Source organism: Giraffa tippelskirchi, chromosome 11 (assembly GCF_054371585.1).
Source record: "Giraffa tippelskirchi isolate mGirTip1 chromosome 11, T2T-mGirTip1v1.2.pri, whole genome shotgun sequence".
Classification (NCBI taxonomy): domain Eukaryota; kingdom Metazoa; phylum Chordata; class Mammalia; order Artiodactyla; family Giraffidae; genus Giraffa; species Giraffa tippelskirchi.
This window is the reverse complement of record NC_137285.1, coordinates 15,215,037-15,241,461: the sequence shown is the minus strand read 5'-3', so window position 1 is coordinate 15,241,461 and position 26,425 is coordinate 15,215,037. Positions and strand designations below refer to the sequence as shown.

At 44.2% G+C, this 26,425-nt stretch overlaps 1 protein-coding gene across 3 annotated transcripts in view; it reads left to right on the top strand.

The window, feature by feature from the left end:
- The window catches only part of KSR2 (kinase suppressor of ras 2), a 476,682-nt gene that overhangs the window by 22,563 nt on the left and 427,694 nt on the right, over nucleotides 1-26,425 (top strand). Inside the window, exon 1 of one of the 3 annotated variants that reach the window (XM_081539722.1) lies at nucleotides 11,366-11,545. The exons of the other annotated variants lie outside the window; for them this stretch is intronic. Within the exon in view, the coding sequence (XP_081395848.1) occupies nucleotides 11,366-11,545 (180 nt within the window). Of the gene's footprint in view, nucleotides 1-11,365; nucleotides 11,546-26,425 lie in introns of those variants that run through there. 3 annotated transcript variants of the gene reach the window in all.

Here is a 26,425-nt window from a genome sequence, read left to right as displayed (position 1 = left end):
ATGTGTTCTTTATCAGATGGCTTCCTCAGACTGCAGCACACTGTGGACTGGAGCCCTTCACGCCCATTAAACAAATGTGGAGCTAACTTTTATATTTTATGAGATGCTTTAGATGTCCTTTTGATAATGAAGCAGTGAACTCTCCTCTAAAAAAAAAAAAAACAGATGATTTACTCATGTGTTTCTTGTATCTGTCAAGATGACTGTTGGGCAGCTGAAGGTAGCCTGTGTCTGTGGGCGTAGATATTGAGAACTGCAAAAGACATGTTAGTAAAAACCAAAGAAAGATTTTCAACTTGTGTGCAGTTTGATCTGTAAGACCCGAGGGCAAAAAAGGGCGATTCTTTAAAAGACAGCTGTCAAGCAGTAATTCTCTCAACTCCAGTTGCATGTTTGAATTACCTAGGAAGCTTTTAAAAATTCCAATCCTTAGGTTGCACCCCAGACCAAAGAAGTCAGAATTTCCAGAGGTAAGACCCAGGCCTCAACACTTTTAAAAAAAGTTTCCTGGGTGATTCCCATATGCAGCTAAAGCTTATTGAATCACTGCTTTAAGGGGATATTTTCTTACCTTTTTGAAAGTCATATAGCATTTTGGGGAAAATAGTGATCCACTGATATCTCATTTACAAAGGAGTGAAAATGGAAGTCACCATGTAGTGTGCCTGATTTCTGGACTTTATCATCTGCCTCTTCTAATTGTTTTGTGCAAGTATTGGGAGGCCTGTGCTTAGTGCCTGGGGACCAGGCAGATACCAAAGAGGAGGTGAAGGCTGAGAGAAAGGGGACTGGAGGGAACTGGAACACCCCCGTTTCTCCACTCCTCCTCCCATCCTTTCCAGGTGCAGATGCAGCCTAAGTAGGGTCACGGTTTCAAATTCTTCTGAATAAATTGCTCATCAGAATTATTTTTATGTGAAATATCTCCCCGCTAGAACTGCTTGCCAAAATTTAAAACTCTTTGAAGCCAAATGAAACTCACCTATAGTCCAAATTCGGCTTTGTGGACTGCCTTTGCTTTATACACCTTTTGGGGATTCTTCTTTTTATTGCAGTAAAATACACTTAACATTAAATTTACCATTTTAATCCTTTTTAAAGTATACAATTCAGTGGCATTAAGTTCATTCATGGTGTTGAACAACCATCACCTCTATCTAGTTCTAGAACTCTCTCATCACCCCAAATAGAAATCCGATAGCTGTTAAGCCCTCACTCTCCATATTCCCCTCTCCCAGGCCCCCAGCAACCACCAATCTGCTTTCTGTCTCTCAGATTTGCCTATTCTGGGTACTCCATACAAGCAGAATCATACAGATGTGACCTTTTGTGTCTGACTTCTTTACCTCAGTGTAGCATTTTCAAGTCCGTCCATGTTGTAGCATGCGTCAGTGCTTCACTCCTTTCTATGATTAAGTAAGATTCCACTGTGGGTTTCCCTGGTGGCTCATTGGTAAAGAATTCGCCAGTGATGTAGGAGACTTGGGTTCAGTCCCTGGGTTGGGAAGATCCCCTGGAGAAGGGAATGGCAACTCACTCCAGTATTCTTGCCTGGGAAATCCCATGGACAGAGGAGCCTGTCCAAGGGGTTGAAAAAGAGTTGGACACAACTTAGCAACTAAATCACCACCACCACCACCAAAATTCCATTGTATGGAAAGACCATGTTTCGTTTATCTGCTCATTAGATGGTGGATAGGTGGCTTGTTTCCACCTTTTGGCTCTTGTGAATAGTGATGCTCTGAACAACTGTGTGCAAGTTTTGTTTCAACACAGGGCTCATTCTTCCATAACAACATATGTTCCCGGAACACTGATCCCAACTCCAAGCATACTCCAAGTAGGTGCTTATGACTTGGGAACTTAACTCTAGGGTGACCGAGTCATGCCAGATTGCTTTGTACTGTCACAGTTTTAGCACTGAAGGTCCCACATCCCAGGAAGCCCCTCTGGGTGGTTAGACACCTCTAGAGGCTGCTGAAGCTAATAGGTAGAGGAAGGGCTGACAGCGTCTCTCTCATTCACCAGCATGAGCCTTCTCAAGGCCAGGCCACATAGTTTAAGTATTTCGAGTGTGACTTTAAAAATCATTGTGACACGTATATGTTCCTTGTCATTGTTTGTAATCACCAGTGATTTCAGGCCTCTGTGCTTTAGCACAAACCAGTGCTTCTGTGTGTACCTGGAGGATTCCCTTTTATTTATTCAAAAAATTTTTTTAAATTGAAGTATAGTTGATTTACAATGGTGTGTTAGTTTCTGGAGTACAGCAAAGTGGTTCAGAAATGTACATGTATACACATACATAAATACATAGATATATATTCTTTTCCACATTCTTTTTCCATTATTGTTTATCATAGGATGTTGAATATAGTATCCTGTGCTATACAGGAGGACCTTGTTGGTTAACCATTCTTTATATAACAGTCTGCATCTGTTAATCCTAAAACTCCCAATTCATCTTTCCCCTCCCCTGACCCCAGCAACCACAAGTCTGTTCTGTGTGTCTGTGAGTCTGTCTCTGTTTCACAGATAAGTTCAGTTGTATCATACTTTACATTCTACCTATAAGTGATATCATAAAATATCTTGTCTTTCTTGGTCTGACTTTCTTAGTGTGATAATCTGTAGGTCCATCTATGTTGCAGCAAACGGCCCATTCCTGCTTTAGTCTCGGCTTCAGAATCTCCTCCTCAACAGAGCTTTCCCAGAGTCCCACCCTTTTCTCTTGCATGGGTCTAAAGGACTCTTTTCTCTTTTCCCAGAGTATGTTCTAATACAGGATTTGTTTGCACTAGTCCCCCCACTAGACTGTGACTTTCTCGAGGAGGGTGGATGGTTGCTGATGTTTTTGTCTGACCAAATATACCCTCTCTACTTCTGATAATAGTATTTCTCTTTCTCTTTGGGGGACCAGTCCTCCCCTAATCTCATACCACATGGTTTGTGTAGACTTGATGCCACTTCCTGCTACCCAGGCCTGGCCCATCCTCATATCCCACCCCCTTGGCCAATGTGACTGGCTTGGTAATTGGTGGCCTGCACATTCAGTCCTGCAACTTAAGTTGAAACTAGCTGGAAATATGTTGGAGTGAGCTAGAACTTCGTTGGAACTAAGGAGAAGGGGACTACATTTCTCACAGAATTGCTAAGCTCTGTGTGCTTGTCTTTGTCACACCCTGGGAGAAAGCCACCTAAAAACAAAACCAAAACAGAAGACAGCAGAGCTGAGTGATAGAGAAAGAAAAGGATGGTGCCAGGCCAGAGCAAGATTCCTCCCCTTCATTTCCTGGTGATGTCAGTAACCTTTTTTTTTTTTAACCTAAACTTTGGGTTTGTGTTGGGTTTTTGTCCTTTGCAACTAAAAGAAAACTGAAGAACACACGGTCCCTAATTAATCTTTAAATCCCATGCATGTAGCATTTCCCTATCACATTATAGGTACCCAAGAAATGAATGTGTTGATACTTTCCTAAGGACCCCATTGTGATGGGTTATTTTTTTTTTCAGTAATGAAATAATATCAATGCAAGAAGAGTCAGGAGGGGAGGATATAGAAAAGTTGGAGCCCTCACACATTGCTGGTGGAAATGTAAAATGGTGCATTCTCTATGGAAAACAGTGACAGTTTCTCAAAAAGTTAAACAGAATTACCACATATGATAATTCTGCTCCTAGATACATACCTAAAGAATCAAAAACAGGTGTCCAAACAAAAACTTCTACAAAGATGTTCACAGCAGCACTATTCACAAGAGCTAAAAAGTAGAAAAAAATCAGCTGTCCACCAACAGATGAACAGATAAACAAGTTGCAGTATAGCCACACAATGGAATATTATGCAGCCATAAAAAGGAATGAAGTACTGACACGTGCTATGAAGTGAGTGAATCTTGAAAACATGATGCAAAGGGAAAGAAGTCAGACACAATATTGTATGATTCCACTTATATGGAATATCCAGAATAGGTAGATCCATAGAAACAGAAAGCAGATCAGTGGTTGCTTGAGGTGGGGAGAAGGGGGCAAATGTGGAGTGACTGCTTAATGTGTACAGGATTTCCTTTTTGGGTGAGGAAAATGTTCTGAAACTAGACAGTGGTGATGGTCACCCAACACTGTGAGTGTACCAAATGTCACTACTGGTGAATTTTATGTGTATATTTTACAACAATAAAAATAAAGGAATCGGGAGCTTCCTCCAAGCTGCTGCAGATAGATGCCATGCAGGTTGCAGGTGCCCAGATTGGGGCAAGTCTGTAATCCAGGCCATGCCCTGTCATACAATCTGTGACCATTGGTCCCCTTGCAGAGCAGATGCCTTGTTCTGATTCACACAAAGTCTCCATTTGGGCTAAAGCAGAACTTCATAGACAAGATGGCATCACTTTATTAAAATTTTTAATACTCCTCAGCTGTGTACCTCTCAGCATCCACAGAGAGCCACAGTCTGCTTCCTGTTCTATCCTGAGGGTGCTGTGTCTGAAAATTTACAGTGCATCGTTTGGGTGCTTAATTTGTAAAACCAGCATAAATCACTGGACTAAATTGTCCATTACCATGAGCTCAAATTATCTCGCCATCAAGAAAGTGAGCTGGTGGTTTTGCTCATGTTGGAAAATTAAGAGGCAAAAGGCCAAAAGGAGAAGAACTCTGAAACAAGTCAGTTTTCTTATGTTGGGAAAACTTCACAAGGTTAAAGGCAGGAACTTTAACCTGCCTTTATGATGAGTGCAGGCCTGCTCTCATCAAAGGTATTTTTTTAAAAAGCCATTTATGTTTTGGGGATCAATGAGTTAGAACAGAACAATAGTAATCCTTTCGCAGCTAAGAAAGATTTGTTCATGTCCTGGGGACTAGTTTTCTGAGCTTTTCCCCCTCCTCGAAGAAATCAATAGGAACAAAAAAAAAAAGCAATGCCCTGGGCAATTGCTTTAAGGACAAGTCAGTTGTAGTTGTTGTTGTTTTTTTGTTTGTTTTTCAGTTTCAGGGTCATCAACCACCCCTCTGCCTTTGAATCGGCCATTTTCCAATTTGCATCTGCATTCACAATGCAACTTAGAAAATATTGGGGGCAGTCATCACTAATGGGCTTCCCTAGTGGCTCAGATAGTAAAAAATCCACCTGCAATGCAGGAGACCCAGGTTTGATCCCTGGGTTGGGAAGATCCTCCGGAGAAGGGAATAGCAACCAACTCCAGTATTTTTGCCTGGAAAATCCCATGGACAGAGGAACCTGGTGGACCACAGTTCATGGTGTCACAGAAGTCAGACAGACAGACAGACAGACAGACAGACAGACAGACAGACACACACACACACACACACACACACACACACACACACACACACACACACACACACACACACACACACACACACACACACACACACACACACACCACTAATACAACAGGATGTGGAATGAGACTTTTCCTGTCAACCCAGAACTATAAAAGCTTGTGAGGGCAGTGGGTAACAGTACTTCCTCCTTCTGTTACGAGGTGGCCAGACTGGTCCTTTGACCATCAGTAACCATCAGCCTCCAGCTAATATAAGACATGGTCAAGATTTTATCCAGAGGGTTTCTCCAACAGGTCTTTGTGTGTGTGGGGGGAGGTTTTCTTCTCCCCTTTCAACCCCCAAGCCAAGAGAGGAGAGTTCAAAGGAGGATCACTCATGAGACTGGGCACACAGAGGGGGAGTGGCTGGCATTTCACTGCCCGCTTAAGGCTGCCCATGGTGAGGAGAAAGAGCAGCGGGGCAAAGGTACATCCTGCTTCTCATGGGCCAAAGCTCGTATCCTTAGACTCGAGTCATCCTGAAAATCTCACCAGAGAGGGCAGCCTGCCAGGCAAGGGGCCCTCAGAGAATGTAGGGTACTTCCTGGGGTATGAGTGGACAGGGGATGTGCGAGAGATCATAGCATGTGCTTTGAGTCCCCACATGGTCCCCACAGAGGTCTCCCCCCGTGCACCCCCATGTGAAAGAACCAGCATGTAAGGACTCACCAGGACATGGGGGGGGGGGGAATCTGACACTCAAGTGAGAACTATACCTGTTCTCACTTGTTTCATCTGAAGGTCCCTTGCACTCATTCCTCTGTTCCTGAACACCAGCAAGAGGAGCTGGAGAGGAGGCAGGAAAGGACATGCCTGCCCTAGTCTCCACTGCAGGTTCCTGAGCCATCTACAGTCATACCAGAGCGGGTGGGGAAGAGGCATAAAACTGGGTGTGAGAAGGAAGCTTTGGTTGGACTAGAATGGACTTCTAATATGCAAAATTGAGATCATTCTTAATGGTTGAAACTAAAAGCTATGGGATCTTATGAAGGTTTGCCAAGTTCAGCTCATTCGTAGCCCAGTAACAATAATATATTTCCACTATTGATGAAGGTACTCTGAGATTTTCATCATTCAGAGCTTGAATGCAGTTTCTGGGGTGAAATACAATTCTCATCAGTTAGTTTTTGGCAGGGAGCTGCTTCTAGGGGACAGATAAGCCACAAAACTTTTGGCAGCCTTCTAAGATTGGAAAACTGGGAACTTGAAAAGCTAATACTGCAGAAAGAGGGAGTGGGGGACAGAAAAGTGAGCTTGATAGATGGCAATTTCCCGCTTAAGACATTTGGCAAATTCTGAAACAGTGCAGGCCAAGAGGCTAATGAGCCAAGCCAAATATTTCTGAAAAACAGAGCAGAGTTTTCAACAGTCTGCCATGTTATGGAGACAAGGATTAGAACCCAGGACCAGGGGGAGGGGCCTTGGTGAACACCTAAACTTCTCAGTTGGAAATACTGAAAGGCAAGGATTTAGAAGTGAGAGCCAGAGTTAAATGGTGTCTTATCAAAACTGCTATGCAGCCTCCATCCAGCTCAGCCTCTGATTGGATTAGGATGGTTAGTCCTCATGCCATCTGTTTTGCAGAGAAAAGATGAGCCCTCTCCAGAGTTAGACAACATCAACCAGAGACTCTAGATATTTTTTTCATACACAGATACTGTATTGCATTCAACAAACATTACAAGGCCTGCCAAGAGACAGGACCAAATCACTGAAAACAAAGAGAAAAATAGTCAATAGAAATAGATCCCCCTCCCCCCACCCGCAGGTGACTGAGGCATTGGAGTTAAGACAGGGGCTTTAAAATAACCATAATTAATATTTTCAAGAAAAACAAAAGATGGAAAAAATGAATGAAGAGAGAATTTTCCCAGAGAACTGGAATTTGTAAATTTCATAATCCAAAAGCTTGAGGGCATAGAGAACACACTTGAGCTCCTCATGGATGGGGGGAAGTTTTGAAAATGCTGATTCAGCCCCATTTGAGCCATTAAACCCCATGGGCCCACAGTCCAAGAAAAAGTTTGATATCTCCAGTTGTCATTCTACATCTTAAGCAACTTCCTTTAAGGAATACATATTACCATGAGTTCTGAATCTACTTTGCTCTATAAGCCCAATCCCTGGAATGGAGCTCTGCTCACCTGGAGAAAGAGGTGAAAATTGGCCTTTTGCCAATTATCCTAAATATATCCTTTGGGCAATGCATCTTGGGAGTACTATTAGTTAAGATGGTCAGGGAAATGAAGCCTTTCTGAGATGACATTTGAGTTGACACAAAGTGACAGGAGCCAATCAGGAAAGTATTGGGGGAAATGTGACCTGGGGAGAGGAGACATAGAGTACAAAGATCTCTAAGACAAGAGTATGTTTGGCAATTTAACCTGGGGATAGCAAACTTTTCTGTAAAGGGCTAGATAGTAAATATTTTAGGGGTTCCAAGTCATACAGTATCTGCTGCAACTAAATTCTGCTGTTATAATGCAAAGGTAAAGACACACAATAAATAAATGGTGGCAGTATTTCAATAAAACTTTATTTATGAACACTTAAATTAGAGTTCCCTGTTAATTTTCACATGACAAAATATTCTTTTGATTTTTTCTGAACCATTTAAAAATGTAAACTCCATTCTTCAAAGAATTTTTTTATTGGAGTATTGTTGACTTACAGTGTTGTGTTTGTTTCTGCTGCACAGCAAAGTAAATCAGTTATACATATACATGTATCCACTCTTTTAAAGATTCTTTTCCCATGTAGGTCATTACAGAGTATTGAGTGGAGTTCCCTGACTATACAGTATAGGTCTTTATTAGCTATCTATTTTGTATATGATAGTGTGTACATGTCAATCTCAACTCCCAATTTATCCTCCCCCTCCTTTATTTCCTGGTAACCATAAGATGGTTTTCTATATTTGTAACTCTATTTCTGTTTTGTTAATGAGTTCATTTATACCATTTTTTAGATTCCAATATAAACGATATTATGATATTTGTCTTTCTCTGTCTGACTTACTTCACTCAGTATGACAATCTCTAGTTCTCTTCATGTTGCTGCAGATGGCCTTATTTCATTCTTTTTTATGGCTGAGTAATAAGCAACAGTTAGAACTGGACATGGAGCAATGGACTGGTTCCAAATTGGGAAAGGAGTAGGTCAAAGCTGTATATTGTTACCCTGCTTATTTAACTTATATGCAGAGTACATCATGCAAAATGCTGGGATGGACAAAGCACAAGCTGGAATCAAGATTGCCGGGAGAAATATCAATACCCTCAGATATGCAGTTGACACCACCCTTATGGCAGAAAGCAAAGAGGAACTAAAGAGCCTCTTGATGAAAGTGAAAGGGGAGAATGAAAAAGCTGGCTTAAAGCTCAGCATTCAAAAAGTGAAGATCACGGCATCCAGTTCCATCACTTCATGGCAAATAGATGGGGAAACAATGGAAACAGTGACAGACTTTATTTTCTTGGGCTCCAAAATCACTGCAGATGGTGACTGCAGCCATGAAATTAAAAGATGCTTGCTCCTTGGAAGAAAAGCTATGATCAAACTAGACAGCATATTAAAAAGCAGAGACATTACTTTACGACAAAGGCCCATCTAGTCAAAGCTATGGTTTTTCCAGTAGTCGTGTATGGATGTGAGAGTTGGACCATAAAGAAAGCTGAGCACTGAAGAATCGATACTTTTGAACTGTGGTGTTGGAGAAGACTCTTGAGAGTCCCTTAGACTGCAAGGAGATCAAACCAGTCAATCCTAAAGTAAATCAGTCCTGAATATTCATTGGAAGGACTGATGATGAAGCTGAAGCTCCAATACTTGGGCCACCTGATGCGAAGAACTGACTCATTGGAAAAGACCCCGATGCTGGGAAAGATTGAAGGCAGGAGAAGGGGACAACAGAGGATGAGATGGTTGGACGGCATCACTGACTCGATGGACATGAATTTGAGCAAGCTTTGGGAGTTAGTGATGGACAGGGAGCTTGGCATGCTGCAGTCCATGGGGTCGCAAATAGTTCAGCACAACTGAACAACTGAACTGAACTGAATATTCCATTGTGTATATGTACCACACCACATCTTCTTTATCCATTCCTTTGTCAGGGGACATTTAGGCTGCTTCCATGTACTGGCTACTGTAAATAGTGCTGCACTGAACATTGAGGTGCATGTATCTTTTCAAATTATGATTTTCTCCAGATGTATGCCCAGAAGTGGTGTTGCTGGATCATATGGTAGCTCTATTTTAAGTTTTTTAAGAACCTCCCCTACTGTTCTCCATAGTGGCAGCATCGACTTACATTCCCACAGTGTAGGAGGATTCCCTTCTCTTCAGACCCTCTCCAGCATTTATTGTTTGTAGTGTAAAATCCATTTGTAATCCTGGGATGATAGTTTGCTGATAGAAGGTCAGTTAGGTAGTCTGGGATCCAGATCATGCAGGACATGTAGGACACGGTTAACAATCAGATTAAGGCAAAGCCCCTTTCACTCTCCAAATGGAAAGTCACCCATTAGGGCGATTGAAGGCCTGGGTGTCAATTCTGGGAGGCAGCTTCCTACAGCCCAAGGGAGAACATCAGGTTTGTTTCCCCCCTCACCATCAAGGAAGAACAAGCAAAAAGACACACACACACACCCCACCCCCCACCACACACCTACACCCACCCACCCACACCCACACCATACCCGCCCCCCCCACACACACACCCTTCTAGTCAGAAAGCCAGAGAGGACGTGCCCAGGTTCTCGCTGACGTTTTCCCAGCACGCACTACGGGGTTTAAAGTTGGACACACACCTGCTCCTAGCCAGAGCGCACCTGCTGAGCCGCGCGCCGGCCTCCTCTCGCGAGAGCGGTGCCGTAGTAGTGTCCCCCACCCCTGCCCGGCCACCAAATCCTTCTCCCCGCCCCCTCGCCCAGTCTCCACGCTCTGGCACACTCCCTGCCATCTCCACCGCCCCCAGGAGCAGCCTCAGGCGCCGCGCGCGCTTCCCCCGCGCCCCCGCCCGCCGATCGCTCGCTCGCACGCACGCCCGGTAGTAATTTCACTTTGCCACGCGAGCTCCGCGTCCCCTAGAAATCCCGCCCCCCGCCCCCCCTACCCGCGCCGGGAGCCGTCCCTTTCCCAGGCCAGGTGCGCGAGCCTGCGCGCTCCACCTCCGCCTCCTCCAGCGGGTCCCTGGCGCGCCGGAGCCGGGGCCCGGCGGGGGCGGATGCGCGCACGGCGCCTCTCCACCAACCGGCTCCCCTGCAGGTCCCTCGCTCGCTCTCCATCCCTCGCCGGCGCTCCCTCGCTCCCCCCTCCCCGTGATTGACAGGCAAGATGTCGGTGTGGAGCGAGGCAGGAGCGAATGCAGCAGCCGTCACCCCCGGAGCCCGGCGGCGGCAGCAGCAGCAGCGCGAGGACGAGACAGCAGCCAACCGCAGTCGCCGCCGCAGCCGCGGGAGCAATGCAGACAGCATCTTGAGAACGCGCTAAAGCACCCCAAACGGTGGACAATGCCGTGTCACTGCAACTGGGAGGGGGGCAAACTAGATTTTTTTTGACATAAAAGCCAGCCAGCCAAAATACATAATTTTGTCCTTCACGGAGCCGGTGTGTAAAGAGTGAGCGCTATTTTCCTTCTCCTCCTCCTCCTCTCCCTCCCCCTCCTCCTCTTCTCCCCCCTCCCCCTAAGTGTACAGACAGCATCACATCACCTGGTTTGCTTCTGAGAAACAGCATCTCTCCTTCTCAGGGACCAGAGACTCGGAGAGGGGAGACGTTCTAATGGAATCTGCTTGACACCCCAAAATAAAATAATAAATTTTGGCTGTTGTCCCCTCCTCCCACCCCCACCCCCTCAACCCTGTGTGAGATGTTGGGTTTCTTCTTCAAGAGACACTGTTGAGAAGTCGCAGTGGTTGGAGAGGCGTAGGGGGTAGACTACCTCTACTCCCCCCTACACACCCCCCTTTTTTCTCTCTGGGAGGAGGAGGAGGGGTAGGGGGCTTGCAGAGCAAGCGATGGATGAGGAAAACATGACGAAAAGCGAGGAGCAGCAGCCTCTGAGTTTGCAAAAAGCCTTACAGCAGTGCGAGTTGGTCCAAAACATGATAGACCTGAGCATCTCCAACCTGGAAGGGCTTAGGACCAAATGTGCTACCTCCAACGACCTCACACAAAAAGAAATCCGGACCTTGGAGGTAGGTGTTGCCTATGGGGGAAAAAAAGCAATCCTTCCTCCCCTCCCCTTTCTCCCCCACCATCCCCTTTTCCCTTGATTCTGTTTGTTGGGGGTGGGGTGGAGGGGGTGGGAGGATTGCAAGGTGGGCACAGTTCGGTCTTCGATCTTCTGTGATTTATCTTACAAACCCTGCGCTTGGATGTCCCTTCACTGTACCGCTGTCGGCTGCCGCTTGGCTGGGTGGTGGGAACAGTAGTAGTAATTGTTATTCTTTATTATTGTTCTGGCGGCTGTGGTTATCGTTCGCTTCCTCTCTGAGGAGTGAGTTCTCTCTTTTTTCCGCTTGTGGATTTGTTGATATGCCGCGGGGGGCTTGTGTGCAGGGTAAAGACATTAAGGAGCTGCAGAGAACCCACGTGACCTTGCGCATTCTGCAGGTGGTCAAAAGGTGGTTTTTGCTCGCGGAATGGGGCTGCCTATAAATGTACACCTCGTCTTTCTCGGTCTCCTTCCCAGCCCGCCCATCGCCCCCCACCTTTGGCTCCTTGGATTTGGTTTGTTTGTTTTCAGGGGTATACATGTCAGGAGGCAGGATGCCTGAAAAAGAATTCCCTGTTGAGCTCCCCATTTCCAGTCGAATCATTTTGATGCAGGGAGCTACTGCAGGCCTGAAGCATGCTTTTTTTTTTTTTTTAAAGCCTGGATCGGCACTCACAGGTGGTGTGAGAAAATACTCTGGAATCTTGGTGGGACAGTGAAAAAAAAAGGGGGGGGGTCGGGAGGAGGAGTTATCTTTGGCGTGTTATAACATTCTCTCCAACAGAACTTGAGGGGGAGTTTGAAGCAATTTTGTCCAGGGGGTAGGATGGATGCAAAGTTACTCAGAAAGAAGATGGCAGAAATTATTCCTTCCCAAGGCCATCTGGTCAAAGGAAGGAGGTTTCAAGAGGTTTAGAAAATGCCTGGCATCCACGTTATTCCAAACACCTGAAGGGTTCAACTCACCTCTCTCCCTCAAACCAGCCTGGTGGTACACATGGCTTGAGGCTTGATGAAATGTGGGAACTCCCATTAGCTGGCATTTGCTGAGGGTGGTGGCCATGGGGCTGGGAGCAGAGGAAAGTGGTTCTCCCCGTGGTGGAGCTGGCGTGTGCCGAGCTGGGAGGGCCCTTCGTTCCATCCCGTGTGTTTCCAAGGCCTGCACTCTTCAATCCTGGACTGAATCTTTTAGCCTTTGTGCTCCCATCCCAGCATGGATGAGCGCCTCTCTCTGATTCACTTTCAAGTCTTTCTCCTCCGTGGTTTTAAATTTGGCCAGATGTCAGCAGGCAGGAAAGCCATCAGTGTGAAAGTGGAGTTAATGTGTGTGTGTCTGTGTATATTGAATATGCTATTTGCTCCCCTAGAATGTGTCTCTGGGTGCACCTGTCACCTGGGAAAATAACTGTCAGAAATGAAATAACATAAATGTCAAGGGGTAGCAGAGGCGTGAGAATTCTCTTGGGAGGCACAGAGCTTTGGAGAGCCATGCAGGCTGGGACTCTGCTGATGGAAGAAAAAGTGTGGGATGCCCTGGCCCAGCCTTCCATCTCTGTCCGAGCAGTGCCGAGAGAAGATTTTGTTCAGAATTGCATGCTGTAAATAAAGAAATAACCCAAAAGGGCCACCGGAGGTCTCTTCTGATCCTCTGAGTCAGGAGTCCCAAATGCTAGCTTGTGTATTAGTATGTAACTTTCTCTAGTTTCCTTTGCTTCTTTTCAACATGCTTCATCCTCTGAGAGCTCTGTGGATCATGGTGATTGTTGCAGTGGGCCACTGATTCCATTGTTTCTTTTCTGCATAGAGGTTTTCTTTTTAAACTGGGAGAGATAGGCATTGGTATGGTGGGAGGTGGCAGTTACTGGGAGTGCATCTGTTTGTTAGTTTTCTATTCCTAGTATGCCGCAGAGCGTGCCAACTATTTTATCTATATTGCCCAAGAAAGGGTCTTGAGCAATTATGCCAATTTAGGCTTCCTAGATCTCCAGGGCTAGGGTGGGGCCCCTGAGGAGGGCTGGTGCCTTAGGGTCCAGCCAAGTTCTGCCAGACCTCACATAGGTTTTGGATCCACAGTTGTTGTTTTTGAATCCCAGAAGTTGTCAAATTTTGTATATCAAAACCACCTGGGGGAGCTTATTGCAAATGCCCATTCTCAGCCTTTAACCCCAGAGATTCTAATTCAGTTGGGATTGGAGGGGTCCAGTAAGCTGTGTTTAATCAACAGTCAGGTATTTCTGATGCATGCTTTCCTATTGACACCATGGAAATACTAAATAGGAGACAGAGGCCATACTTCAGCTATTCGATGATGACCTCTCTCTGCTCACAAGCACTAAAGAAAGCAGTAAATCGAACAGACCATTCCTGAAATTCTTGCCTATACCCCTGTGGAAACAAAAATGTACGACATGGACTTAGCCTCCAAGAAGCATACTTTATGATGAGAGACACAAGAGTAATAACGTACATGTGAGATAATGATTAAGTTCAACAGTAAGTGATATGGGAGACTGCATTGCATCCATTAGGAATGTGTTCAGCTTCGTGAAATGGAAAATCCAACTGGCGTGATTAAGCAAATAATGGTTTCTTTTTCTCAAGTAGCAAGAAGTCTGGAGGTATATAGCTGCTTGAGTTGGCTCGGTGACTTAATAACATCAGGACAGATGTTTTTGTGAATTCTCATGGCCTCTATCTTACAGTTTCAAGATGGCTGCTGAAGCTTTCACCATTACACCCAGGTTCAAGGCAGGGAAGAGGGGGACCAGGTGAGTGGGAGGGAATAAAGGCTTCATATCTTTGTTTGGCTTCCATAAGACACCTCTCCTCCCTACCCCACAAATGTTGTTTTAGTATGTCTTCTTGGCCAGAACTAAGTCAAATCACTCGTCCAAGCTGCAAGGCAATGGGACCACTGTCATGACTGGTTTAGGTGGTTGCAATCCATTGCCTGGTTTGACCTGTTGCTACTCTGTATAAAACCAGGATTCCGCTAGCATGGAAGAGTGCTAGAAGGGATATTGGATGGACAGCCAGCCACGCTGGCCACAGTACATTATCAGGAGGCACTCTGGCAGAGAAGAAAGGTCATGAGCTTTGGAGTTAGACCTATGTAGTCTTGTGTTCTTGCTTTTCCACTTACTTTATCTTGGCCTATTGATTTAAATATTCTGACCCATGGTTTCATTTTTGGCATAATAGCAGTGGAAGAATAACATTACCTACTTCAGAGGTGGTTGTGAGGATGAAAAGAGAGCACATTTTCAAGGGTCTAACTGTCTGTAGCCCAGTGCTTGCTCCTTTGATGGTGATGATGATCATCACGTGGTATGGAGTAGATGACATGGGAGGGAACAGCTCAGACTAGGGGGACAGCAGAAGGAGCTCAAATAGCATTTCCAAAGTATGTTTTGTGGAACCCTAGTTCTGTGGGATGTCAGCATTATTCAGTTTTTCAACAAGTGCTGAATTCCAGGCACTGTACTAGATGCTGATGGTCAACAAGTATTCTGTAGACAAAATAAATCCCATAGTTTACTCACTGGGGAAAGGCTGAGTTCAGCAAAAGAGATAGGCATCTTGACTCCAGGACTTCTCAGAGCCTTTAATATGCCATATTTGTACATTGTGACTCCAAGGAAGGTGAACATCTGCAGACGTCTTTTTCCAAAGATGTCTTTTGGGATTGATATTCCATATAATTCACCCAGGAAAACATGGGGCAGAGTGGTTAGGGAAGCATTCTTGGTTAAAGAGGTACAACTCTGAGTGGAGTGAAGGATGGGGAGGGTTTAAATTGCAGCAGGCCAGGGGAGCTTTCTGGGCCAGAACAACAAACCAGATAGAGGCACTGTCCTGCCTTCAAGGGGCAGCTTACAGACTGTTTGGCTCAGGATGGAGAGTACCTGGGAGAGTGTCATAGGAAACGAATTCAGGTCACAGACTCCTGGAGTCTACCTTAGGACCGGGAAGTCAGACCAACAAAGTTTTTATCTCTTTGAGGGAGGAGGTAGAAATCTTTAAAGGTTTTGGAGTGAATACAATTAAAAAGTTGCTTAAAGGTTAGTCCGATGGCAGGAGGGACTAACAGGAGGGACCAGCCGGCTTTTTCTGTGAAGGGACAGATAGTAAGTTGTTGAGGCTTTGTGAGCCATGTGGTTTTCATCACAAACTGAATAATGCTGACATCCCTCAGAACTAGGGTTCCACAAAACATACTTTGGAAATGCTGTTTGAGCTCCTTCTGCTGTTAGACCCTTGTGGTTTTCATCACTCAGCTCTGCTGCTGTAGCTCGCAGCAGCCACGGACAATCCAGAAATAAACGTGGTCTTATAAAAATTCACCTAGGGACCCTGAACCTTGAATTTGATATAATTTTCACATGTCATGAAATATTATTTTCCTTCTAATTTTTTTTTGACATTTAAAAATGTATTCTTAGGTTTCAGGTCAAGCCTTACAAAAATGAGTAGTGTGTCAGATTTGGCCCATGGGCTGTAGTTTGCTGATCCTTGATCGTTAGGGTAGACGGGGTGAGCAAGAACCTGGAGGCACAGAGACCATCTGAAAGATGAGTGAGTGGCCCTAGGACTGGTGGGCAATGGCCAGGTGCGGGTGGTCCTGAGTTGGGTTCTATTTTGGTTAAATTATAAGAGGAGGGAGATATCAGAGATTGAGTTGGGGGATAAGAAAGTAACAGAATCTCCTTATACACCAAGGGCATTCTAGCCATCACTTATCAATTACTTGTTTTTAATCTGTTCTATCTCAATTATTAATAATGGTTAGAGAGACCATGCTGCTGCTGCTGCTGCTAAGTCGCTTCAGTCGTGTCCGACTCTGTGCGACCCCGTAGATGGCAGCCCACCAGGCTTCCCCATCCCTCAGATTCTCCAGGAAAGAACACTGGAGTGGGTTGCCATTTCCTTTTCCAATGCATGAAAATGAAAAGTGAAAGTGAACTCGCTCAGTCGTGTCCGACTCTTAGTGATAGACTTAATTATGTTTGGGAAACTGGACCTCAGACAATATCCCATTATTTTCAGTGATTCTGTGGGTTGGGATCGGCTGGGCAGTTCTTCTGCTGGTCTGGCCTGGACTTACTGTGTGGCCACATTCAGCTGGCAGATGCACTGGCTGCTGAGAGAGCCGAGCCTTTCCCTCCACGTGGCCTCTGCAGTGGGATCACCTGGGTTTCTTACATGGTCCCAGTATTCCAAGAAGGTCACAGCGAAAGTTGCAAGGGTCTTGAGATTCAGAAGTCACACAATGTCACTTTCATTGCCTTTTATGTGTTGGCACAAGTCACATGCCAGCCTGAATTTAGATGTTGGGGAAAGAGACTCTGCTGCTAAGTAGGAGGAGCTGCAAAGCCCCTCTGGCCATATTTAATTTCTGACAGGTGTAGATACTTAGTGAACACTCATGGTGTGCCCAGAGCTGTTTTAGGCGCTAGAAACACAATGGTAAATAAGGCAGGTGAGGCCCTTGCTCTCACGGTGCTTACATTTATGGGTGAATGTCAAGGTGGGGTGGCAGCAGACAGACAATAAACAAGTGGACAGAGAATCTCAGTTATGTATTAGTTAGGTGAAGCTATATAGATCCCCAAATGTGTATCCAGTAGAGTAGAAGTCTTACTCTTGCTCTCTTGGTTGGTGGATGTTTCTCTCATGGTCCAGGCCTCTTCCATTCTGCAACACTGTCATTTGTTTGCATCCAGAAAGGGGCAAAAGTGTGGAGAAAACAAAGCCTCTTAAAAGCCTCACCCCTGAACGTGCCCTCATCAGCTCTGCCTGCATTCTGTTGGCTAGAATTTAGTCACAACATTGCCAACAAGATGGTGAAGTGGGCCCAAACTGGTTGAAGAGCTGGTGGTCTCTGCCACAGCTAATGAGAAGCTAGCATAATAGTTATCTACTGCTCTAAAACTAGCCAACCCAGGACTTGGTGGTTTAAAACAACAGTTATTTATCTGCTCACAAGTCTGCAGTTGGGACTGGACTCAGCTGGCCAGTTCTGCTGATCTTGCCTGGGCCACTTGTGTAGTTGTGGTTATCTGGTGGGTCCATTGAGACTGAACGGTCCAATGTGGACTCACGTGGCTGATGGTTGGCTAGTAGTTGGCTGAGGCACCCCACTTCTCTTCCATATGGCCTTTCCAGCAGGACACCCCAGATTTCTTCCTTGTATTCTGTCTCCTTAAAATTGAAGTATAGTTGATTTATAGTGTCATCCAGGTTTCTTGCATGGTGGCAGCAGCAAGTGTTCCAAGAAGGCAGGCCCTAATTCATAGCCCGTTTTCAGCCTGTGCTTCTGTAACCTTTGCTAACGTCCCACTGGCCAAAGCAAATTATGTACTTGAATACTAACTCCCACACAGACCTCCGCATGGTCTGTGTGGGAGTTAGTATTCAAGGGTATGGATTCTGGCAGGTGTGGTTCTTTGGGGACCAGTGAACAATCTGATGTAACTGAACCACATGGAAAAATTCCCAAATAAAAACCCAAAAGACATAGGAAAGAGAGAGAGGGGTATAGGATGATCAGCAAAGGCCCCCCCTTGGGGAGGTTTCACAGATGTGAAGGAGCAAGACATGAAATATCTGGGGAGTGTACAAGGCAGAGGGAACAGCAGGCACAGAGTTCTTGGGTGGGAATACATCCCACATATTATGAGAACAGCACGGGGACCACTGTATCTGGAGCAGAGTGAGAGGGGAAGGGCTGAGGGGCACAGTGGGAGGAAGACACAGGGCCCTGGTCATGGAGGGCTTGGCTAAGATACTTGGATTTTGTTCTAATGGTGGAAAGGGTGGGGGACTGACTTATTTAAAAGATCCTTTTGATTGCTGCAGGGAAAATAGATGATAGGGGCTTAAGACTGGGAGCAAGGAAACAAACTGGGAGACTAGTGTGGGAGTTAAAGCCAGGAATGATGGTCCTTTTGACTCAAGTGATGATGGGGAGATGGAGCAAGTAGCTGGACTCAGAAGGTCACGGGCGTGAGAGGTGCTCATGAATCGATGTGAGGAGCGAAGGAAAATAAAGAACTGAGGGTTATTCCTAGGTGTTTGGCCTAAGAACTAAGTGAATGGCGGTGCCATTATTTGAAATGTGAAGACTAGGGGTGCATCAGATTGGGCTTGACGATTCAGTCCTGTTTAGACATTTAATGTTTGTGAAGTGGACAGTTGGGTATGTGAGCCTGGAGATATGAGGAAGGCTGGATATATAAAGTTCACTTAATATGTCAGGAATATCTTTTCATCTTATTAAACAATATTTTTAATGGTTGTGTAGTGCTATATGAATATACCAAAATTTATTTAACTTATTTAATGTAATTCTGTCAGTTGTATATGTTTACCATTTTCTACTATTATAAATAATACTGTGGTAGACATCCTCATGGCCTGTAGTAATGCTTGTCTTTGATTTGTCAAAGTAGAATTGCTGGATCTGGCAATATGCAAAGTTTCTGGACTTTTGATAGGTCTTGCCAAATTACCTTTTACTTATAGTGTGGGAAAGGACCTGCTTTTCCATATCCTTAGTCTGGATTTATGTTTTGTTTTGATTTTTGGTTGCCTGTATTTTGATGACCAAGAGCTTGGGTTTAAGGAGGCAGTTTTCTTAGGCAGAATTTCATCTTTCCTGTTTCTGGTTGAGAAGGACCTGGGAACCTGCATAGACAAGAGGAGCATGTGGTTTCCCTCGGATGGTGGCCAGCCTGCAGTGACCTAGCCTCTGCCTTTTTATCATAGAGACATGGGTGGAGTGTGGTCCCAAACTTCTGAGTCAGCAGCAAGAGGTATTTCTGAAGGGTTCTCTATGGATGTTCTGGGGTTTGGGAGTGGGTTCTACTAGGGAGCTCTAATCCTTCCTCCAATGGATAGAAAACTGAGGAGTCTTTCTCCTCTCCCTGAGAACGGCTGGTTTTCTGGGCTCTCTTCCGGCCATCTGCACCGGGCTCCATCTGTGGGACCTGGGCTTCCTCCTTGCTGCTCTGGAGCTGGGCAATGGAAGGTATTAAAAAGCCAAGGAAGCCACGGGGGACATGGCAGCCAGGAAGGGGGATGGAGAAGATGAGGGGTGGGGAGGGAAAAGGGACAAACATGGGAGAGGAAAAAAAAGCCTGATTTTCTTTGGCAGGGTTTCTGTGACCCTTGGAATGTCTCTCCAGTGGGGAGTGACCATAACTATAGTTGTTCCTGTTTTACAAGCCAGTTGACTGAGGTTTGGAGTCACTGATCTGATCCCAATCCTGCAAATTCAGGGAGCCTTGGGTCTGGGAAGAGGTTGACAATTCCTCCCTGGAGTCCCAAAGAGGGCCTGACCTGGAAGCAAAGAAAGCAAAGCTGAGGGCAAGTGCAGGCGAAGGAGGAAGAACAGACAACCAGGGCAGTGTGATCCGAGATGGGAGCTGGGGGATTCATGCGAATGGTGAGGATGAAATACTCCACCACTCACATGTGCCCTTCAGTGACCATTCCAGGTGACAGTGGAAGAGAAATACAGAACTGATGAAGACAAAGTAGGGCATTCACAGAGAAAAGGAAAGATGAGAAGAGGATTGTAGATCTGAAAGGTCCAGCCATTTGCCACTTTGGCTATTGATCAGTTGAAATGTGGCGAGTTCTAATCGAAATGTGCTATAGTTGTAAAATACATGTGCTACGTGCATGCCAAGTCGCTTCAGTCGTGTCCGACTCTTTGCGACCCTATGGACTATAGCCTGCCAGGCTCCTCTGTCCATGGGATTCCCAGGCAAGAATACTGGAGCGGGTTGCCATGCCCTCCTCCAGGGCATCTTCCCGACCCAGGGATCCAACTTGCATCTCCTTATGGCTCTTGCATTGCATGCAGATTCTTTACCACTGAGCCACTGGGGAAGCCCCTGTAAAGTACACACCAGATCCCAAACTCAGAATGAAGAATAGAATGTGAAATAGCTCATTGATATTTTTTTTATATTGACAACATGTTGAAATGATACTATTTTAGATATATTGGGTTAAATAAACTATGTTAAAATTAATTTCATCTGCATCTTACTTTTTTCTTGGGGCTATTAGAACATTTTAAATGATACAGGCAGCTCAAAGTGTATTTCAGTTGGTCAGTGCTGCTCTTGAGCATTGAGGTGATTTCAGGCTTCCCTGGTGGCTCAGATGGTAAAGAATCTGAGTACAATGCAGGAGACCCGGTTCAATCCCTGGGTCAGGAAAATCCCTTGGAGAAGGGCATGGTAACCCACTCTAGTATTCTTGCCTGGAGAATCCCATGCACAGAGGAGTCCACAAGGTTGCAAAGAATAGACACGACTGAGCAACTAACAATTTCTTTCTTTCTGTGTTTTGTCATAATGGAAAGCTAGTCCTTGATAAATACTGAAAGCATGGGCCCCCTGGAGTTACTAGGTAGCCATTGATTAAAGCCATGGATGCATTCCAAAGATGTATGCCTTCAATTTCCCTGGACCAGGAGAGAAAAATGAGATGAAGGCTCAAAAATAATAGCATAAATGAGTCCTTGGAAATTTGGGTCAGTGCACGAAGCAGTAGAGCCAAGTAGTTGGGAAGGCTTGGGCTCTGCAGTAAGACTGCTTGGATCCTGGTCTGAGTTCAGGATTTACTAGCTCAGTAACCTGAGGGTCAATGAACTCTCCTGGCTAAGCCTCAGTTTTCTTGCTCATAAAATCAGGACAGTTTTACATGGGGTTGTTATAGTGATTCAGTGGAATCATGTATTACAAAGCTGCATAAAGTGCCTGGCACATGGCAAATGCTTACTAGCTTTGGAGGTTTTGATGATCATACCCTCGTAAATGGTCATGGGGAGGTAAGATGCTTCAGCCCTGGGTAGTTGATGGGAAGTTTCATTTATTCAGTCATTGATCACTGAGGCCACAGTGTGTGAGAGGCAGGGACTAACACAGCAAGACGTAAAAAGGAGAAGCCCATGGAAGCCTTCTATGGGATAATGGCATACCTGCTGGGCTGCAGGTGACATAAGCAATCAAGATTCTTATAACAGGTCTGCATCTTTGAATTTGCTCACAGATGACTCACTTCACATCAGTGCCTGGCAGGCTTTAGTCTTTAAACCACATGCTCATCATAACTCCAAGTTGGATAACAAAATACCAGTTACGGGGCTGGACCTTACTACTCTTAAACTTGTCTCAGGCTTGTGCGGCAAAGAGAAGAGTCAGAAGCTGCGATATCCAAGGGCTTGAAAAGCGTGTTCTCTCAAAGTTAGAGGACCCTAGAGGTTGTGCAGGCCCACTTCCTGCCCATGTCCAGCTTTGGCTAGGTGATTTGGGGCAAGGACTACTTCACAAGGCTGCCTTTTAAAAATTTTTCATTTTTTTTAAAATTGTGGTAAAAATATGTATATATATCACCTGAAATTTACCATTTTAACTGTTTTTAAATGTACAGTTCAGTGGCATTAAGGACATTCACGGTGTTATGCAACCATCATCACCATCCATGTGCAGACCTTTTTCATCACTCCAAATAAAAATTCTGTGCCCATCCTTTACCTGCCCCCAGCCACACGGTCACCTCTGTTCTATTTTCTGTCTCTATGAACTTGACTACTCTAGTTATCTCATGTAAGTTGAATCATACACTGTGTGCCCTTTGTGTCCGGCTTTTTCCATGTAGCATAATGTTTCTAGGTTTCATTCGTGTTATAGTATATATATCAGTGTTTCATTCCTTTTTATGGCTGAATAATATTACATTGTATGGATAGTCTATGATTTGTTTATCTGTCCTGTGTTGATAGACCTTGAGTTGTTTTCATCTTTTGACTATTGTGAATAATGCTGCTGTGAACACTATTTTACGAGTATCTATTTGGTTCCCTGCTTTGAATTCTTTGGGGTTATCTATCTAGAGTGGAATTGCTGGGTCATATGGTAATTCTGTGTTAAATATTTTCAGAAACCATTATACTGTTTTCCACAGTGACTGTACCATTTTCTGTTTCCACCAGCAATGCCCAAGGTTTCCAATATCTCTACCTCCTTCGCAATACCTACTGTTTTCTGGTTTTTTGGTGATAGCCATCCTAGTGGGCATGGAGTGGTATCTCATTGTGGTTTTGATTTGCATTTCCCTACTGACTATTTGCATTTCCTAGGTGGCGCTAGCGGTAAAGAACCTTCCTGCCAATGTAGGAGATGAAAGAGACACGGGTTCGATCCCTGGGTTGGGAAGATCCCCTGGAGGAGGGCACGGCAACCCACGGCAGTGTTCTTGCCTGGAGAATCCCATGGACAGAGGAGCCTGGCAGGCTACAGTTCATAGGGTCTAGAAGAGTCAGACACAACCGAAGTGGCTTAGCACAGCACAGCGCAGTGACTAGTGAGTTAGGCATCTTTTCATGTGCTGATTGACCATTTGTATATCCCCTTGGGAGAAATGTCTATTCAAGTCCTTTCATAAGTCAGCCTTTTGATATGGCTGAGTTATAAAGGTTAGAATTATCCTCTTTATGTATACCTGTATCTGCTCTCTGATGAATTCTATCCTTTGGTTCTACTCTCTGAGGAAAAGACAATAAGGTCAGTCCTTCCTTTGGCTGACAAAGTCTTAAGAAGTGTTTGCATTTAGATCTGGAACCTGCCAGGTAGAGACAAGAGATAGCCGCGTCCACAGATTCCTGACAAGTCTCCAACCCAAATTTTGCAGCCACTGCCTCCCTGCTTTGTCCTGTGTGAGTTCTATTTTTACAGAATTCTGGATTCTGGGGTTGCTATTGATGATGACATTTCCTTTGCCTGTGCACCAATCCTACCCAGAGTATCACACCAATCAGAAATTGTCATGAATATGTCTCTTTGTGCCCATCCACAAAGGCACTGGCATAGTGCCTTGGGCAGTGTTGGGTGGCCTGGACTTGAGCAATGAGACTAATAGACAGGTATAAAAAAGAACCCATCCAAGGGGCTTTGTTTTTATTGTTGTTGTCGTTCAGTCGCTCAGTTGTATCTGACTCTTTGCGACACCATGGACTGCAGCATGCCATGTTTCCCTGTCCTTCACTGTCTCCTGGAGATTGTTCAAACTCATGTCCATTGAGTTGATGATGCCATCCAATCATCCTGTCGTCTGTCATCCCCTTCTTCTCCTGCCTTCAATCTTTCCCAGCATCAGGGTCTTTTCCAGTGAGTCAGCTCTTTGCATCAGGTAGCCAAAGTATTGGAGCTTCAGCTTCAGCATCAGTCCTTCCAATGAATATTTAGGGTTGATTTCCTTTTTGATTGACTGATTTGATCTCCTTGCAGTCTAAGGGACTCTCGAGAGTCTTCTCCAACTCCACAGTTTGAAAAATATAAATTATTTGGCTCTCAAGCCTTCTTTATGGTCCAGCTCTCACATTGTAAAAGTGTGTGCGTTAGTCGTTCAGTCATGTCCGACTCTTTGCAATCCCATGGACTGTAGCCCACCAGGTTCCTCTGTCCATGGAATTCTCCAGGCAAGAATACTGGAGTGGGTTGCCATTTCCTTCTCCAGAGGATCTTCCCAACCCAGGGATTAAACCCTGGTTTCCTGCATTGTAGGCAGATTCTTTACCTTCTGACTACTGGAAAAACCATAGCTTTGACTATATGGACCTTTGTTATTATTATTATTAGGTAGGAGGTAGAGCAAACTTTGTTGCCACTTTTTATATTGTTATGCTTATCTGACTGGGATAAACAGTATGTTGTGATAAACCCCCAAAGCAATATTATCCTTTTAATATGTTGCTATACTATATTTTAATATGTTGCTGGATTTGATTCCTTAGTATTTTATTGAAGGTTTTCTGTGTCTTTCTTCATAAGAGATACTGTCTGTGGTTTCCTTTTTTGTACCATCTTTTTTTAATTATCAGGGTAATACTGACCTCATAAAGTGAGTTGGGAATTGTTTCCTTTACTTCTCTTTTCTGGAAGAGATTGTGTAGAATTGGTGTTATTTCATCTTTAGATACTGGTAGAATTCACCAGTGAAACTATGTGGACTAGAGACTTAATTTAAATTTTTTGTGGAAGGTTTTTAACTACAACTTCAGTTTCTTTAATGTATTTTTGGATGAATTTTAGTAGTTTGTGGATTTGAAGGAATTGGTACAATTTATCTAAATTGCTGAATTTACATCTGGAGAGTTGTTCACAGTGTTTCCTTTTTATTCTTTTAGTGAGGTCCTACATTCCTAATGTTGGTAATGTATGTTCTTCCTCTTATAGTCTGCCTATTTCTCCTATATTCTGTGTTAATCTGGCTAGAGTTTTATTAATTTTAGTTTTATTTTCAGAGAACCAATTTTTAGCTTCATTTATTTTCTCTATTGCTTTTCTGTTTTTAATTTTATTCATTTTTTGTTGTTCTTCTTCTTATTATTATTTCCTTTCTCCTGCTTGCTCTGGGTTTATTTTGTGCCTCTTTATTCTGTTTTCTTGAGGTGGACACTTTGTTGAGTTGAGACCTTTTTCCTTTGCTAATATAAGTATTTATCACTGTAAATTTCCCTTGAAAGATTACTTTAACTACATCCCACAAGTTTTGGTATGTTATATTTTCATTTCCCTTTAGTGCACTGTATTTTATAGTTTCTTTTGAAGCTTTCTCTTTGATGCATATGTTCTTTAGGAGTGTGTCATTTAATTTCCAAGTACTGTGGATGTTTCCTGTTATCTTTCTGTTACTTTTCTTAATAGTTCAATTCAGATATGGTGAGTGAACACATATTATCTTGATTCTTTGAAGGTGTTTAAGGTTTATTTTGTCACTTAGACTATGTTCTCTCTTGGTGAAGGTAATGGGTGCACTTGAAAAGAATGTGAACTCTGGTATTGATAGGTGCAGTGTTGCAGTCCGGTAGGTCCAGCTGGTTGATGGCACTAAGTCCTCTATATCCTTGCTGGTTTTCTCTTAAGTTTTATTGATTACACAGAGGGGAGTGTTGGTATCTCCTACTTAACTGTGGATTTCTCCATTTCTCCTTGTAGTTCCATCAGCTTTTGTTTTTATGTATTTTGAGCTGTTTTTAAGTTTATACAAATGTGGGACAGTTGTTTTCTTGGTGACTTCACCCTTCAGCATTATGTAAAGTTACTATTTATCCTGATAATTTTCCTGATAATAATAATGTTCTGAAAACTATTTCTCTGGTATTAATGTAGCCACCCCAGCTTTTCTTTTTCTAGGTTTTTAAAAATTGAGGTAAAATATGCATAGCATAAAACTCACCATTTAAATGCTTCTAAAGTATACAATTGAATGACTTTTCGTATGTGTGCAGTGTTGTGCAACCATTGACCCCATCTAATTTTAGAACATCTCCATCAGCACACATGCAGAAAAACAAAAACAAAAGAACTCAACAACCAAGAAAACTAAAACTAAACCTTGTTCTTGTTAGCAGTCAATCCAAATTTTCCTATCCTCCATCCCCTGCCAACCTTTAATCTATTTTTGATACTTTTTTTCTTCTTCTGGGTATTTCATTTAAATGAAATCATACAGTACATGGCCTTTTATGCGTGGCTTCTTTCATGTAACACAATGTCCTCAAGGTCCATCCGTGGTGTGACATGCACCAGTACTTCATTCCTTTTTATGGCTGAATAATATTCTGTTGTATGGATTTGCCCATTTTTTTTATCCACCCATCAGCAAACATTTGAGTTGTCTCTACCTTGTGACTATCTGTGACTAGTGCTGCCGTGAATGTGTGTTTGCCTAAGAGGATGGGGCTGTTTGGGGAGGAAACTGTTTCGCTTCTGCTGCAAATGAAAGAAAGGTGCCCCCAGGTTCAGGCTGGCACAGAGTTAGGAACTCTGGAGCTGGAAGTCCC